This window comes from Anguilla anguilla, chromosome 9 (genome assembly GCF_013347855.1).
Source record: "Anguilla anguilla isolate fAngAng1 chromosome 9, fAngAng1.pri, whole genome shotgun sequence".
Classification (NCBI taxonomy): Eukaryota; Metazoa; Chordata; class Actinopteri; order Anguilliformes; family Anguillidae; genus Anguilla; species Anguilla anguilla.
Window position 1 is genome coordinate 8,182,593 of NC_049209.1, and position 17,500 is coordinate 8,200,092.

General features: G+C 53.2%; 1 protein-coding gene across 1 annotated transcript in view; it reads right to left on the reverse strand.

The window, feature by feature from the left end:
* The window catches only part of LOC118235834 (breast carcinoma-amplified sequence 3-like), a 173,661-nt gene that overhangs the window by 128,412 nt on the left and 27,749 nt on the right, over positions 1 to 17,500 (reverse strand). The window contains exons 10-13 of the mRNA XM_035433682.1: positions 15,555 to 15,631; positions 14,197 to 14,280; positions 11,179 to 11,349; positions 6,085 to 6,178 (exon numbers count right to left, since the gene is read on the reverse strand). Coding sequence (XP_035289573.1) covers positions 6,085 to 6,178; positions 11,179 to 11,349; positions 14,197 to 14,280; positions 15,555 to 15,631 — 426 coding nt within the window. The remainder of the gene's footprint in view (positions 1 to 6,084; positions 6,179 to 11,178; positions 11,350 to 14,196; positions 14,281 to 15,554; positions 15,632 to 17,500) is intronic.

Below are 17,500 nucleotides of genomic sequence, written 5' to 3' on the forward strand. Positions count from 1 at the left end.
GCTCGACCCCAAACTGCCAAAATTCCCGCACGCGGTAACGGAGAACGTACAAGGCGAGGGAGAGGCATCGCGGCGCGGCGCGGCGCGGCTCAGCGGGACGTCGTAATGGCGTTATGAAACAGAGCCGCCATTGGCGGGACCCCGCCAAAAGCCCAGCCGCCCCGCCGGCATGGCGCGTGAGAGGGTTCGACCGTCCCGCCGCGCCTTAATCCCCCCCGTGACCGACCCCCCTCTCACGGGAACTCACCCCGGAAAACCCCCCGGAAGTACTCAGGCAAGACATCGTCTCGCTAAATCAGAGGCTCATCTCATCCCAATAAAAACACGCAAAAATACTCAGGTAAAAAAACCTCACCGTACGTGTGGAGAGTGCACACGGGGTGCATTACATTACATTACAGGCGTTTGGCAGACGCTCTTATCCAGAGCGACGTACAACAAAGTGTGTAACCATAACCGGGAACAAGTGTGTCGAAAACCCTAGAGAGAAGTACCGGTCCAAGTGCAGGGAACGACCGCATAGTTCAACTTGGACCCTGTAGGTTAAACTGATTAACACTAACACAAACGAGAACGGCAACAACGCAGTCTATGCAAAAAAATACAAGCAGTAGTTAATCTCACTGATTCTAATAGCTGGCTTGCTGTGAATGCACTTGGCCGAATGGGTTGAACTGTACAATCGAGTGGCTCTGCTCCCTTTCTTCCTCTGCCATAGCTGGTGATGTTGGGGCCTGATTTTGGGTCAGCGGCGATAACGGCAACGTCCACCCAGACCACGGCCTGCTTAATCCGTCTCCGGTACCGGCTGCTGTTCAGATTAACATAAAAACGTGTTTCATCAAATCAAAAAACAAAGAACAGAAGCCTCCGTCAGCTGCTGAATGGCTTCTACTCGTAATGAGCACAGTATATTTTGAGAAAGTTATATCTAATATAAGGGGACCCCGAAAGGCGTTTGACCTATTTTTGGGTACTTTCGAGAAAGAAATTAATGAGAGGTTTCAGGAGGAGTCGTATGGAGGATTAGTACGATTTGCCTGATTAGTTTGGCTCTGCGAACAAGAAATATTAAGCAAACCTTTAAAACGGAACTTTACGTTGTATCGCTTAGAATTTAGGAATTTAGGTATTTGATTCTTGCACCCATACAACTTTTTATTTTTGACCTTTGGATTGGAAATTTGGATTGAATGCATTACCAAGTGTTCCTGTTGTCCTTTTTTGTGGAAGTGTTATTGTACTGCAGGCCTCATCTTGTTTGGGAAAAAAAGAAAATAAATTTTAAATACACAATCTAGTATATGAACTTTGTTCTGCACGGGAAGGCTTGTACAAACTCTGAGTGAGACTAACAGAAACCCATGGGGTTTGAAATCACCTGAGAACATCTACAGTAATATTTCGTAATTTCACCAGTGAGAGCACAGTGCTACGCCTTCTCCCTGCTGCCCTGAAGAGGAACCATGTGACCGCCTGTGCGTTGGGCGCCAAGATGGAGGGTGAGGCCTGCTCTCTCAGCGGTCAGAAAAGCACGCCTGTCGCTTTAAGAGCCCGTTACCGAAGCTCCCCAGAGCGAGTCAGTGCCCTGGACTGATCCGCGGTGCAGCGGCAGATTCCTTGATTCTTATCAGTTGCGTGATTGAGAGGAATTACAGCGCGAGTCTCCTGGGCAGTGAGGAAGCGTCCACCGGCAAACTGCACACCCCCCCTATACACCTAATCACTCACACACTTACACACACGCACACACACTCGCACGCACGCTCATTCCCACTCACACGCACTCATTCACACGCACTTACACATACACACACACACTCCCATGCACGCTCACTCACACACTTACACATACACACTCGCACGCACGCTCACTCATACTCACACGCACACACACACTCGCACCCACGCTCACTCACACACTTACACATGCATGCATGCTCACTCATACTCACACGCACACGCACACACACTCCCACGCACGCTCACTCACACTCACACGCACTCTCACACACACACACACACACACACTCGCACGCACGCTCATTCCCACTCACACGCACTCATTCACACGCACTTACACATACACACACACACTCCCATGCACGCTTACTCACACACTTACACATACACACACACACTCGCACGCACGCTCACTCATACTCACACGCACACACACACTCGCACCCACGCTCACTCACACACTTACACATGCATGCATGCTCACTCATACTCACACGCACACGCACACACACTCCCACGCACGCTCACTCACACTCACACGCACTCTCACACACACACACACACACACACACACTCGCACCCACGCTCACTCACACACTTACACATGCATGCATGCTCACTCATACTCACACGCACACGCACACACACTCCCACGCACGCTCACTCACACTCACACGCACTCTCACACACACACACACACACACACACACACACACACTCGCACGCAGGCTCACTCACACTCACACGCACTCACTCACACACACACACGCACGCTCACTCACACTCACACGCACACACATGCATGCATGCTCACTCACACACACTTACACATATACACATACATACTCGCACGCACGCAGTCACACTTACACATGCACACACTCACACTCACTCACACAATCGGACACACACACACGCACACAATTACACACACTTACACATACACACACACACACTTACCCCTTACATACTTACACACGCACACACTCTCACAGGCACACACACACTCTCACACACACTCACACAGGCACACACACACACGCACCCCACTCGTCCCTCACCGGACCACACTCCGCCAGCCGTACCCAGCGCTGCCTCCCCCCGCGGCTCCCGCCATTACAGCGACCGCTCTAACAGTGACCTCAGAGTGGCAGACATTAAACGAGGCGCAGAGCACGGAGGCTGAGAGAGAGAGAGGGGGAAAAACATGAAAAAGGGAGATGAAGAAGCCCAAAGCCACCGCAGCTGCTCGAGTGGACGCTTCGCGGCACTGCTCCCAACGGCGTCCTTTAATTACACGCCTATGAATAGAACCCCCAGCGCCACAGATTGGGTGCCAGCTAACCGACCGACCGATCGACCGACCGCCATTTTCTACCGAGACTCCTCTGTAGTTCCTCCAACACACACACGCACACACACACACACACACACACAGCGCGCTCCGTCTCTTGCATAACTTCTGGGAGTTCCTGGCTTTCAGGGCCTCGGCCGGCTAATCACACCGTTTCATCTGGTTTTTTTTTTGTTTTTTTTTTCGGTTTTTTAAACGATTCAGCCGAGGCAGAACCAGAGCCGCTCGGGCCGCAGCGCTCAAACGGTCGTCTACCGTCGCGCCGGAACGCCGGAACGCGCTACGTCCGACGCGGCTAAGGAGCGCCGCACTTTTCCAGCCGATTAAATTCAAGCCGTTTCCCTCTCTCAGCTATCCAAACACAGGCCCTTCCAAAGGCAGGAAGCCCTCTTTCTCTTTTTTCCCCCCCCCCCACCGTCGTGCGAAGCGTACGGTTTTAAACGCCGCGAGGTCGCCAGAACCGCGGCACTCACTCACTCGCGCGCGGAATACACGCCGTTCGCTTTCTCCCCCCCCCCTCGTCTCCGCGGTCATATTTCATCACGCGGACCCGCCGTAAAAAATTACTAAAATCCTCCGCGCGAGAGGCGACGACAGCGGCGCCCCGTCACTCCCGACCGAACCGGACGGTTAAGGGGTCGCGCGTTTTTGAAGTTCGCGGCGTCCCGCTGCGCTCCGAAACGAGACGCCCGCGGACGCCTCGGCACGGGGTCCAGGACGCACTTCACAGAGGAGCTCGCTGGCAGCGCTCCCCCCTGCCCCAGTCCATATTTAGGGCCTTTCATAAAGATGACAGGCTCTCCCCCCCCCCCCCCTGTCAAAGATGAACCCGGAGAAACGCTCGCCACTGCTAAAACTGTTACCGGTGGGGAATAATTCAAACGCAGCTTTCTTCCACTGCCACAGTGGATACGGGGAAAAGGGATTTATCACTGCTGCTGCTGCTGAGACAGGGAAGGCATTCCAGGGCCTGCAGGAGGAGTCCTGACATTTTCCAAAGAGGATCTTCTCTGGTGTAAGGAAACAGGTGAAGAAAATCACACACGCACACACACACACACACACACACACATACTGTATATATATATATATATATATATATATATACACATCAAAATGTTTCATTAGATTCAGATATATGTTCATTTTAAAAAACAGAAAGAAAAACAGAAAAAGTTTACAAATTATTTTAGCACATAAAAGCAGGATAAAGCAAAAAGGAAGATGAAAGAAGGGAAAGAGAGGAGGAAAGGAAACGTTTGTGCGGCTGGCCGTTGATTACAGGAAGCTGTGGGGAGTGAGCACCGTTGTCACCCGCACGCCGTCTGCAGTTCAGAGACGCCCACACGTTCCCCTCGTGCTCCGCACCCGAACGCAGAAAGCGCCTCTTACCGAGCGCGCTCAGACGGGACCGGAGGTCGAGCGGAAGGGACGGGAAGGGACAGTGATCTCGTTTCTCATTCGCTCTGGCTCAACGCAGGGCTTAGGGGAGCGAAGCCCGTCTGATTCGCCGAAGGGCCGAGGGGTCCAAAGGTTAAGCAATGGCGCCCCCCAGAGATGGCACTTCGCCGCCCGGAGCGAGGCCGTCCTGGGCCGTCCCGCAGGAGCGTCCCCCTGCACCTTTCCCAAATGAACCCGCACTCTCCTGCGAGTGCTGCTGGGATACTTCAACAGCTTTCAGTTCATTTTGGGTACAGATTTGGGTTGGAAATTAACAGTGCATCTGAAACACATATACGGCCATGGCTGGCCTAAGCTGAGTTGAACGGTGTAGCTTTCTGTGTGCTGTTGAGAGAGGCAGACCAGTCAGCACAGGGGCCCTGGCGCTGAGGAGGAGTGGATGAGGAAACGTGTGAGGAAGGCGGAGGCTAGATGGAGGAGTGGGTGGTGTGGCAGGGGGCGGGACTGAGAGGGGAGGGGGGTGTGGTGTGGGGTCCTGTCTGACCAGGGGCCTCCATCAAGAGAGAGATGGACCAGGCCTGAGAGCCAACGTACAGCTCACACACACACACACACACACTGCCCCTCTCTCCCACTCCAGCACACACACACACACTGCCCCTCTCTCCCACTCATGATTGTCATTGAGTAACAGCTGAAAATTTCCATAGAATTAGTCAGAAATTTTCATGAATCTTAAGCCATTTATCCTGTCCACATCTAACAGTCGAAACTTACTAAAGACCACAAAATTTTCAGTGACCTCACTCGCCGTCGAAAGTCAACCGGCAGCATATTTGCTCCAACTTTGCTCAAACTTTGATTTCAGTTCAGGATAAGAATAACAGTATCGCTAAATGGGCTTCGACACAATCACACCGACTCAGCAGCTGCAGTTGTAGTACAAACACAGTCAAAATCTGATTTTCAGACACAGCCATTAAATCAGATAGATGTCTGACTATAGAATTAAGTTACAGTGGCTACCTAACAACACTCTTCTCAACTTCTTGCACAAGTATGTTCACCATATGTACTTCTGAATGACGTACATATATACTTGCATATATGCTTATAATATGCCTGCATAACGATTGTTACATGTGTTTGGCAGGTGATTACAGAAACATTTGTTGATGTTTAACTAGCTTTCTCATTTTTGGATCACTTTTCTTTGCAAACAATGGCTAAAAATACATTACGTTAATCAGGTTTGGCACACATTCTAATGCATGAGGAAATCATTTGTTTACCCATTCCTGTATTTTATAGGATTTGCATCCAACACACAAGCACACACACAGTACACACACACACACACACACACACAGCAAAAGGAAGAGGGGGGGATTTTTGTCTCCTACCACACAAACGTTTGTTTGTGCTTTTTTTTGCAGCACACAAAGCTTCATTCAAAACGTCCCAAATTGAATTTAGGAGAGCACATTCGGGTGACAGGGCCTAAAAAATGCATGTGAAAATAGTTTATCTTGACTGTGATGCACTGTAGAGCTGCAGAGAGCCACTCGGTTCAGAGTCACACTTACCGCTGGGGCTGAACGCCATGCAGGAAATGGGTTTATCGTGGGCAGGAAAGTGGGCCACGACCCCATCTCCATCCGAGTCCTCACTGACCATGACCTGAAACACAGACACGGAACCGTGAGGACAGCAGTCCTTTCTCCTCAGTAGAAAAAAAAAGTCTTTGTTATTTTTGGCTGGACCGCAACACGAATGTCTGTGACTGAGTGACTCAGTGACTGAGTGATCTGACTGAGTGAAGAAGTTACACCATTGGTCGGCCGAGTGATGAAGTTACACCATTGGTCGGCCGGATCGCATGTGTTAGGTTCAGCCATATACTAGGTTTCCTAGTCTTGTTTAAGTTTACATAAGAATACAAGGTCAGTGCAGGCCGCATCCAACTTCAGGAGAGAAAAAAATAATAATTCTACAATATGAGCAATCAACCTCCACCTCATAAATATACTGGGTCACATAACTACGTGAGTAAAATCATTGAAATATAATGTTTAAAGGGATATTGGGACTTTCCGTTTTGCAGTATATAGCCAGTAATGTTAGCTACATGAACAGGCTGCTCGACGTGAGTGGTCAGCAGCTGTGAGTACTAGAGAAGTGTTAGGGTTATGCGAGGCAAAAGGAAGAAGCCTCATTTCTGACAGTCTCACTTGCTTGTTAACAGGGGCCAAATACTTAAAAACAAAATGGGGCACAACTTTCATGCAGAGCAAGTACAACAACAACGCTGTACAAGAACACAGTAATGTGAATATCTTAGTAAAATTCTAATCTGAATTAAAAAAGAGAGACATCCCTCTTCAGCTTGTCAAGAAGAGACACCAGGGCACATAATCACATGACCAATCTATTGGTCACTGCAATCGATCACTAATGCGTCAGGGTTGTGTTCTTGAATCTATTAGAAAGATTCTAAAATAAAGACATACTACAGAATATAGCCATATTAAAAAAATACAGATATACCTCTTCTTATTCTTACAATGAACTTAGAGTACCAACTAAACCCCCTGTCAATTAGCTATTAGCTGTATAAAACATTATTGCCAGCTACAGTACATGTGGCAACAACATTAGACCCTAACAGCACAACATATCTACAAATAGATACAACACATCTGTATAACGATCATCACATGTATTCTAAATCCTTATCTTGCGTAACCTCATCATAACCACATTTTTGAGAGACATAATTCAAAAAAACCATGACGTGAAATGGCTCCTCGGTTTATCTCTTCAAAACTCCTGTAAAGGAAGAGTTCCCGTGGAGCACAAGGTAGTTACGCTGTAACAGTAAATAATGCGCGAGTGGAACTATGCAGGGAGGTCACTCAGCGAAGAACCCTAAACGACTGCAGTCAGTCCCACAAGGAACAGCTCCCAAAAAACTGCAGCTACATTTTTTTGTCCACCGATGAAACATTAATCCAGCAATGAATCATTTTATGGATAAATCCGTCACGCTGGCCCGAAGTGTAGATTTAAAGGAAAGGTCAAACGTTCGCGTTCGCGCACACGGTAAGAGCGGCGAACAGGGGGAGGCCACGCCCCCCCCCACAGGGTGTGCTGCGTGCTCACAGCTGCGTCCCCTACCCTGGCGATACCCCCCCAGCCCCCCCCCCCCCCCCCCCCCCGCGCTGTCTCCCCCTCCGGCTCCTTCCCTTCCGTGAGCACGTCTCCAGCGACACTCAGGGCTGCGCCCGGGACGCCCGGCCGCTACACGGAAGCGCACTCCGCCCCTCCCCCCCCTCGCCCCGCCGACAATCAGATCACTGTCTCCCGCCGAAACCCTCGCACCTCCGCCCCCGGCAAAGCTCGCCGCACCCGTCACCCCGCGCCTCGCCGACGCGCTGGAGCGGGACACACTCAATGAGATAAACCACCCCCCCCGTCCCCAAAACACCCCCCCACACCCCCGACAAGAGCCGGGAGACGGGACCGTCTGCTCCTAATGGACGTCTCCTCTAACGGCACCTCCTCCTCCTCCTCTAACTCCGCACACGGCTACGCCGCTACGCCGCCGCACGCCACCCTGCCGCGCCGGCTCGGAAAAAAAAACAAAAATAAAAAGCGGTTACCGATCCATTTTCCTGCACGCGTTTCAGGTCAAACCCGTGATGTAAAAAGACAGGGTTTTTTTTTTTCGGGTGTCTGTTTGCGCTCGTGTGGAGCGGCTCTGGTACGTTTCTGGGAAGAGCGGGACGAAAGCGAGCGGCCACACACGTCTGGCACCGCCGCTCTCGCCCCGGGGTTCCCAAACGAACAATTCGGCCGTCACTCAGGGAGAGACGCGACTCGGAGAGAGTCCAGGCCGCCCGTCCTTCTCTGCCCTGCTCGCCTCCGTCTGCTTTAGGCCGAATGTTGGCGAATGGTCTGCCGCCATTGATGTGCGCTGCGACAGAGATGGCTATAGAGACCGGGGGGGGGGGGGGGGGGGGTGCAGACGAGCTGGGCTCCCCTTTGTGTTGGTTCTGGAAAGGCCACAGCCAGTTCCTGCCCGTGCACAATCTATTCACTTCTGCGCTGCGCGCAAGAACTTGAGAAACAGCTCAAGAGGCCATTCACTGCGATCGGAGGCTTTCATGTTAAATTTGTCCATAGAACAAGATAATAACTAAGTCCAGACATGAGGCGACTGGGGCAAACAGTGATAAATCCAGCAGAGTGTTTTTAATGGGATCCAGCCCAAACACAGAAAAAAAATAATAATAACTAGCCTCACGCTCAAGCGGAGACATTTATTTCAGACAAAAAAATGTCTCAGTGACACAGACCAGATCCCGTTATTACGGCTAACGAGGACAATGTTGCTCTGTCAGGGAATCCTGTTGTGTCCTTTGAAAAAGAATTAGCGCGGGGCTACGTCTGACTGCTAATCCTATTACCCAGGAGCCTGTGGGGCTCCCTGCTCAGAGTCTGGGGTCAGTCTGCTGCGTCTCCTCCCTGGAGGAACAAAAATGGTAGGGGGGCGGGAGGGGGCGGCGGTGGGGGGGTGGGGGCAGTACGGTGGTGACCTGTGCATTAGCGTGCTTTTCCCTGGACCAACACCCCCTCAGTCTGGCCTGTCCAGCTCCAGCTCTATTTTTTATTCAAATGACGAACTGCAGAGCCGTTCCCAAGAGAGTGGCCCAGACTGGCTCCACTCCGCTCCATCCAGCTACAGCCTCCCACTTCCCTGCTGCAGCCCCCCACAGTCCTTCTCCTGCTCCATCCTCTTCTGTCCCAATCTGGCCTCCACTGTCCCGCTCCAGCCCCGTCTGTCCCGCACCGTCCCGCTTCGGCCCCCCCCACTGTACCACACTCTATCCCCCTCTGTCCCACGCCATCCCGCTCTGTCCCGCTCCAGTGTGGCACAGAGGAACGTGGCCTGGGACAGCTGCGAGGGGCAGCACAGGGTGGGTGCAGATGGGCCCAGGGACACTGCATGGACCTGTCACTGCTATCAGTGCACAGAGAAAGCTCAGTGGTCTCGCTAGCCCAGTGAATGTCTTTGGAACGCAGGACATTTAAAAACCTGCATTTTAGCCTACACTAATTCACTTGTGTTCAGACGTAAATAACTAGCTCGTCCACAATATGCCAATTCACAAATGACACAATAAATGTACGCCGTTCATAGTTTTATTATGACACTCCCTGACTGACGTGGGAAGAAATAAGATACAAATAATGTTTCGGCATTCTGATCAAAACAACTGTTTATAAAAATCGTATTATAAAAAAATTTGTAACATAAAAAAAAACCCCAAAAACTGATTTCTGTTTCAAATCTCGCAATGCTCACACGGCTGTGTAAATATTGTTACGAATAAACAACACAAATGTAGACACCGAAAAGACGGACGGAACAGGAATAATTATTTTGTTGTGGTTCAAGTCTGGGTCATCGCCCTACCTTAAAAAAAAGACCTTGGAATATCTGCGTTTATTGAACACAGCACATTATTTCCTGAATTTTGGCTCTTTAAAAACATTTTCTGCATTAATGCGATCGCTGAAGCTCTCTTTTTTGTTCAGTGGAGAAAATCAGCACACATCCAAAAACGGCAGCCTTTCAAAGGCAGACGCAAAAAAACAGCAGGGGCTTCTAGGGTCTCAGCTTTTTGGGAGGTCACCGATTTAAATGTATTATTACCCTTTATTTCAAAAAGCCACAGATGACATTACAAATCAAATATACATATACATATACATATATATATATATAATATAGACATCATTTTAATCATATATGTATACATATATATACACACACACAAACAAATATACCACCTTCTAATGACTTTGATTATAACTCAAATTAAGAAACTAAATTTAGTAAACCAGCTCAACCCTCAAACCAAAAGGTGGGTTTGTAAAAACCTGCTCTGATATACCCGTTTCCTGTCCTGACACGTCCAGACCCAACATGCCAACTGACATTCTGCTTAAGGTCTTGGGCAACTGAAGAACGCCCTTCTCCAGTACCCTTCTCTACAGGGTTTTCGGGGGCTGGAGGGGGGTTATTTAACCATAAAGCAATAAACCTGAACATGGTCACAGTGTACTCCTTTCACTCCATCAGACAGTCCTGCATGCCGTGACCCCTCCCCCCCCCCCGTGTGTCATTACCGGGAGCAGGGGCAGGAAGTTCTTCAATGTCACATGTCTGGCAGACACGCTGATGAGAGCCCCTGGGGATTATGGGCATTTTGTCGGTTGGGAATGACTACACTTATGAGATGGTGACGACAGCCTTCATAGCCGGGGACAAACCCAAAGATGTAATCTTCCCAGACCAGGAAAGCATTAAGCTCAGATTTAATATTCAAAAAAAAAAAGTCTTAACTTACCAGAGAAAAGCGCTGCAGTAAATTTTTTTAGAATAAAAATAAACGAATAAATAAATAAACTGACTTTGAAACCCTTTCAGCACATCTACCGGCCCAGAATTTCTGCCTTTGTTCCTCATAATGAACTGACATTATCCAGTGAGTGGGAAAGCTGCATTTTATCAGGAGAGGAGCGGGACAGTTTGACTGACGGGTAACTGAAGTGCTGCTCTGCAGCTCTGTCCATCACAGAGGACTCGCGCGCGCGCGCGAGCGCGGCGTTACCTGCCCCTCCCCCACGGCCTGCGTGTCGATGACGGTGACGACGCCGGGGGCGTGGACGCTGCGGCGGGGGCCGCTGTGGGGCGGGGCCTCCTCCTCGGGCGGGGCGGGGGGCACGGTGCCGGCCAGCTGAGTCACCACCTTCCCCACCATCGTCAGGCCTGACTTGAGGGTCTGCAGGAGAGAGAGAGAGGGGGGGAGAGAGAGAGAGAGAATGGGGGGGAGAGAGAGAGAGAATGAGGGGGAGAGAGAGAGAGGGAGGGAGAGGGGGGGAGGGAGGGAGAGAGGGAGACAGAGAGAGAGAGAGAAAGAGATGAACAGACAGACAGTTACAGACAGATAGAGAAAGAATGATAGATAGATAGATAGATAGAGAGAGAGAGAGAGATATGACAAAGGGAGAGATGGAGAGGGATGGGAGAGAAAGAGAGAGGGAGAGAGAGATGAACAGACAGACAGATATAAAGAATGATAGATAGAGGGAGAGAGGGAGAAAGCAAGAGAAGACACACTTAATCTTGTAGACAGTGCCATCTCTCACACCCCCATTAAAACTTCCAGACAAGACACTCAATGCATCTAAATGCTACCCTGAGAAAACTGAGCACATCTGCGCTACACGAAGGTAGTGTGGACAAAATCAACCTACAGCTGCCCCCCCCCCCGCCCCCCCAAAGCATTCATTCACAAATGCATAGGTACACTGGCCCCCAATGCATCAAACATCCCCTCAATGAAATGAAGACCATTCTCAAATATCCAATAAAAGCACAAGCAGGCACAGGACCATTAGGGGTTAATCTTATTTTTATTCGGGCAGTTAGGACGAGGGTGGCGGTGGTGTCGGTGAAGAAGGCGGTTCCGAGCGGCCGGCAGCAGGAGCCAGGCGGAGCCCGGGGAGGGGGACGCGGGCTGCCCGCCGCAGGGGCCCCGGGGCCGGGGCGGATCAATGGGAACTGTTTTGATTAGCACTAAAAACTCTAAACTGCGATGATTAGAAAACACATTAGCGTTGATCAATCGGGAGGCAAACGTTTCCCCTTAATAATTGATGGCCGGCAATTTACACGGAGTCTGTTAGTGGCTGGGCCCGGGCGTCCCTCCCTAGGCCTGACAAGCCCAGGCGCCAGGCCGTATCGACGGCGCTGCCGGGCCCCGGGTTCCTGCCCAGCGGTCCCCGGGGCCCCGCAGACACGCGCGCGGCGGCGGCTAGCTCCATTAAGAGCAGGCAGGGGAGAGACCCCACTTAAGCCCCGACGTCCATTTAGCACAGCCGCCGCCGCCAAGCTGCCAGCTAACCCCCCGCGCCGCGGGGCTACCAGCTAACCCCCCGCGCCGCGGGGCTACCTGCTAACCCCCCGCGCCGTGGGCTACCTGCTAACCCCCCGCAACGCCAAGCTACCAGCTAACCCCCCGCACCGTGGGCTACCTGCTAACCCCCCGCGCCGCGGGGCTACCTGCTAACCCCCCGCGCCGCGGGGCTACCTGCTAACCCCCCGCGCCGCGGGGCTACCTGCTAACCCCCCGCGCCGTGGGCTACCTGCTAACCCCCCGCAACGCCAAGCTACCAGCTAACCCCCCGCACCGTGGGCTACCTGCTAACCCCCCGCAACGCCAAGCTACCAGCTAACCCCCCGCACCGTGGGCTACCTGCTAACCCCCCGCGCCGCGGGGCTACCAGCTAACCCCCCGCGCCGCGGGGCTACCTGCTAACCCCCCGCACCGTGGGCTACCTGCTAACCCCCTGCAACGCCAAGCTACCAGCTAACCCCCCGTGCCGCGGGGCTACCAGCTAACCCCCCGTGCCGCGGGGCTACCAGCTAACCCCCCGCGCCGCGGGGCTACCAGCTAACCGCATGCGTGCCCGAAGATGGAACGAAGTTAACGAAGATGGAGAAGGGGAGCATGAGGAGGCCCAGGAGCGCGTCTCTGCCACGGGAGGAGGGGGGGGGGGGCACACACCCTCCCTCCCCCCCCCCCCCCTGCCCCCGTCTCTGCCCGCTCAGGCCCTCTCCTTCCAGACCTGCCTCCGGCGAGCGGGGTTTACAGAGACCCGATACGAAGTAAATCTGGAACAACGTGCGGCTCGTCCCTCACGGGCGCTGGCGGTAGTGGGGTGGGGGTGGGGGGGGTTGGGGGGGTTGGGTGAATGAAAGCAGCTGGGGGGCCCTGGGGGGGTGAGGGGGGGGGGCTGAGGCTCCACCTGACCGGCGGCGGCGGCGGCGGCGGCACTCAGACGCGCAGACGGCGGGCGGGCGGGCGGCGGCGTGTCGGCCGCGGGGACGCGGTTGTAAATCACGGCGGCGGGGGGCCTGCAGACGAGCAGTCTGCGCGCCTCGGCTCCTTAACCTCGTTTTCTCCCCCGAACCCTTCCCCCCCGCGCTCCCCCTTTGATGCGCCTCCTCCATTAGGCCTAATGGCCCTCCTCTCACGTAAGCCGCTGGAGCTCGTTAGGAGGCCATCGGGCGACGGCGGGGGGGGGGGGGGGGGGGCGAGGGGGGGAGTGCACGCGTACGCTTAATAAATCAATCAACCGCCTCGGGGGCCGAGGGGAAGGCCCAATCCATGTGGGAGGGGGCTGCCGTATTGCTGCATCAACAGAAGAATAAATTCTGTTTGGTATCAGAAAGCCTCGCATTGGCTGGAAAGGCACAACACCCCCGCCCCTTTTCCACAGAGACCAATGGAAGAGTCAGAGCAGCCGGCGGCCCAACAGGGGAGCATCCCGTGCTGGTGTGTGACGCAACAGCCCACAGATGCATCTGGAAGGCGACGGGCGAGTCTGTAGCCTGTGAACCCTGTAGGGACAGCACTCATATTCAGGGCTGTGGCTGTGAGGGGGTTGGTACTGTGAGACCGGTATTAGAGGGGTCTAGGTGTTTGCCAACCCCCCTGGACCGGGCCCCAGGGGCGCGGCTGAGCTCCGGCTGGCGGGATGGGGGGGGGGGGGGGGGGCGGCTGGAGGGAGGGGGGGGCCCGACACCGGGGCGCTCAGGACGAAGGTGCAGCAGAGGGACTCACTTTGGCGGCACTAATGACGGTGGCGGTGTAGGACTGAGCGCCGTCTCCACAAGCGCCCCCACGAGACTGATGGCACTGGATCAACTGAGAGAGAGAGAGAATGGGGGGGAAGGAGGGTGGGAGTGAGAGAGAGAGAGAGAGAGAGGTGGGGGGAGGGAGAGAAGAGAGACACACAGGGAAAGAAAGGATGGATGAGAAAGAGGCAGGAAGAAAGCAGGAGACAGAAGAAGACAAAAAATCAAGCCCATTGAGAAAAGGAGATATGGGGGAGACAGGTGGAGGTGGAAGGGAAAGAGAAAAAGAAATTAGAGGAATGGAACAAGCGCAAGAGGGAGGGAGTGACAGGAAAATAAACAATAGAAATTACAGAGAGAGAGAGAGAGGGAGAGAAAAGCACAGACAGACGGTCACAATTGTTATCACACCAGACTACTCCACACCGTCATCATCATCAGCTGAGGAAGCTTCAGCTACCATTAAACTGAGTCGCGTGGGCAACGGTGACAGACTGCTAAAGTAAGGCGGCCCCGCCCAGGCCCCACAATGCACTGCAGTAAAACCCCTCGACCGCGGCTTCCTGCAGCTCCCCACACTATCCCCGGGCCACGCCGGGCCGGCCCAAGCCAGCCGACGCCCCGCCGCACCGCCGGCACGCCAAAAAAAAAAACTGCCCGACTCCCCCCCCGATAGAGACATCACGGGGAAACGAAACCTGGACCGCAGTCCCACTTCCCCTTTCATTTCCTCCTGTCGGTTTCCTCACCGCGCTCCCGAGACAGACTCTGCGCCCGTAATGAAATGAGCTTTATGAATGGAAATAATAATAAAGGGGGCGGAGGACGCCGAGCGGAGGGAATGTTAAGCGCGTGTGAGGGGCGGGGCCCGTTCCCGTACGGGGGGGTGCACGTACCGCGATTATCTCACGAGTAACGGCGTCGGGAGTTTGGATGCCCTCTCACACTTAACGAGGTTCAGATTGTGACGACTGGTCAGATGATAGCATAGACTAAACAAACTCCCGCCCAGATCAGGTGACCTTACAGTCGGCAAAGAGCAGCAGGAGAAACGTCATACAAGGAGCCACTTCCTGATTGGTCTACGGGAATTAAAAGAATTGGCTTGCTTGACCTCTCACACCTAACGACTTCAAGCCAACTGTGCCCAAATGTTTTTTGACATGTCAAAAAACAATTGGGAGCTTGTAGACCAGTCGGATCTGTTCAGTATGTATGTATCTCATACCTAGCCTGTCGTGACATTACGACCTAATTTTTTTTGGTCCCGATCTGGAAATAAAAACAAACACCGGGGAGCCCGCGACTCGTATAGCGCACGCCCCGCCCGGAGCGCGCTCCTACCTTGTTCTCGGCGTAGGCCAGCCAGCGCCCTCCCAGCGCCATGGGGTTGAGGTTGGGCCCGGGACAGGGGTAACAGCCTGGAACGCAGAGGCAGACGCGTGTAAAAACGGCAGCCGGCGACGCACCACCGCACCGCACCGCCCCGGGGGGGGGGGGGGGGGGGGCGACGGGTTCCATTCCCGTAAGCACCGGCCCGTGAAGTCAACACCGCGCAGCACCTGTTCCCCTCAGACGTCTCGGCTGCGTCCCGCTCTCACCACACGAGAATTCGGTCACACTTCCGGCCTTGCTTTAAACGGAATACACTCAACGGCGATAAAAAGAATACAGCGAATCGCTGAATGAACATGTGATATAATGTAGGGAAACGGTTTTGATTTGCGATCCCATCTGCGTGTGTACAACACGGTTAATGAGTAAAGCAATTCCTACAACAAATAAAAGTGCACTGCACTCACCAGACAGTTGTGAGAACATGAAAATGCTGCTTGTAACTGAACCCTTGTGACAAGGTATCTGCCTCACTTAGTACCTTTCATCTGATTTGTGCCAAGAGTCTCATTTAGGCAGGTCAAATTGAATGTATTCTAAGTTAATGTATTGTACTAGTTGCAGGAATTGAAGTTAATGTATTGTACTGTGTGCAAGAGACCTGACAGAACTGTTCTGTCATCCAGTGGACACTCGGAGCAGAAGTCAGAGAGAAGTGTGTCCATCCAAGCCAATTACATAAGCTAAATGGAGGCCAGGCCAGCCAGACTGGCCAGTGGATGGAGCCTGGCTCCTGTACTGATTACCTGTCAGACAGACTGACCCCACAGGAAATACCACAGTCATAAACTCAGGAGGTGGAGGAATTACTGTAACGACTGGACATAAGTCACACAGCTCTGCGCAGACACACACACAAACACACACATACGCGCACACACACACACAGACACACAGACACACACACAAATACACACACACGCACGCACACACACACACACACACACACACAAATACACAAACAAACAGAAATACAAACACACACACAAACACATAGAAATACACACACAAACACACAGAAACACACACACACACACACACACACATATATAAGTACATGCACGTTACACAAATACACACACGCACACAAACACACACAAATGCACACACACACTGCTAAATGCCCCCATGTGGTTCTGTAGAACTCCGCGCATGGCTGAGCGCGCACAGACGCGGGTGGAGTGAGGAGTTCGGGGAGCGCGCCCCATGCCTCCGCATGCGCCCGCAGCATCGCAGCGCAGCGCAGCGCAGCGCTCAGGCCCGGGATCTGAGAGCAGCGCATGAGGCAAGCCGCAGCCGCAGCCGCTGCGACGCCAAACCCCGTCCTGCCGCTCCCAGCCAGCGGGATCCAGCGCAGCGAGATAACACGTGTCCGACACATCCTCGGGGGCGGGGCTGCGGGGCTGCGGGGCTGCGGGTCCCTCACCTCGCTCCCCCCCACCCCCCCACCCCCCACCCCCCCGAAGAGACGCTCTCCTCCGCGCGCTCGTCAGAGGCGGGAGAACAAACAGCTGCGCCAAGCGAGGAAGCCATAAAGCAGCCGCCGTGTCTTCAATTACAGTCCCCAAAAAACACACACGCAGCCAATCGGCACCGAGAGGCACCCTGAGCCAAGACCCCAGGAATCCCCGCTTATTTACACCAGGGGTGTCACACTCCATCACTGGAGGCCCAAACACACACTCATTTACCCTCCAAACAAACCCCACCGCCACGATTCCCCCAGTTACCGGATAAATATAAGCATACAGTTAACTGTATCATAACGCATCTTCCAAAGTATGCAGCCGTAAACACCTTGTCTTCTGAGAACAAGGCACTAATCTTCAGCTCTGATCAACACATTTGTTAATAGCGACAAACATCAAGTAAATCATGGGTACTAAATGGCTGAG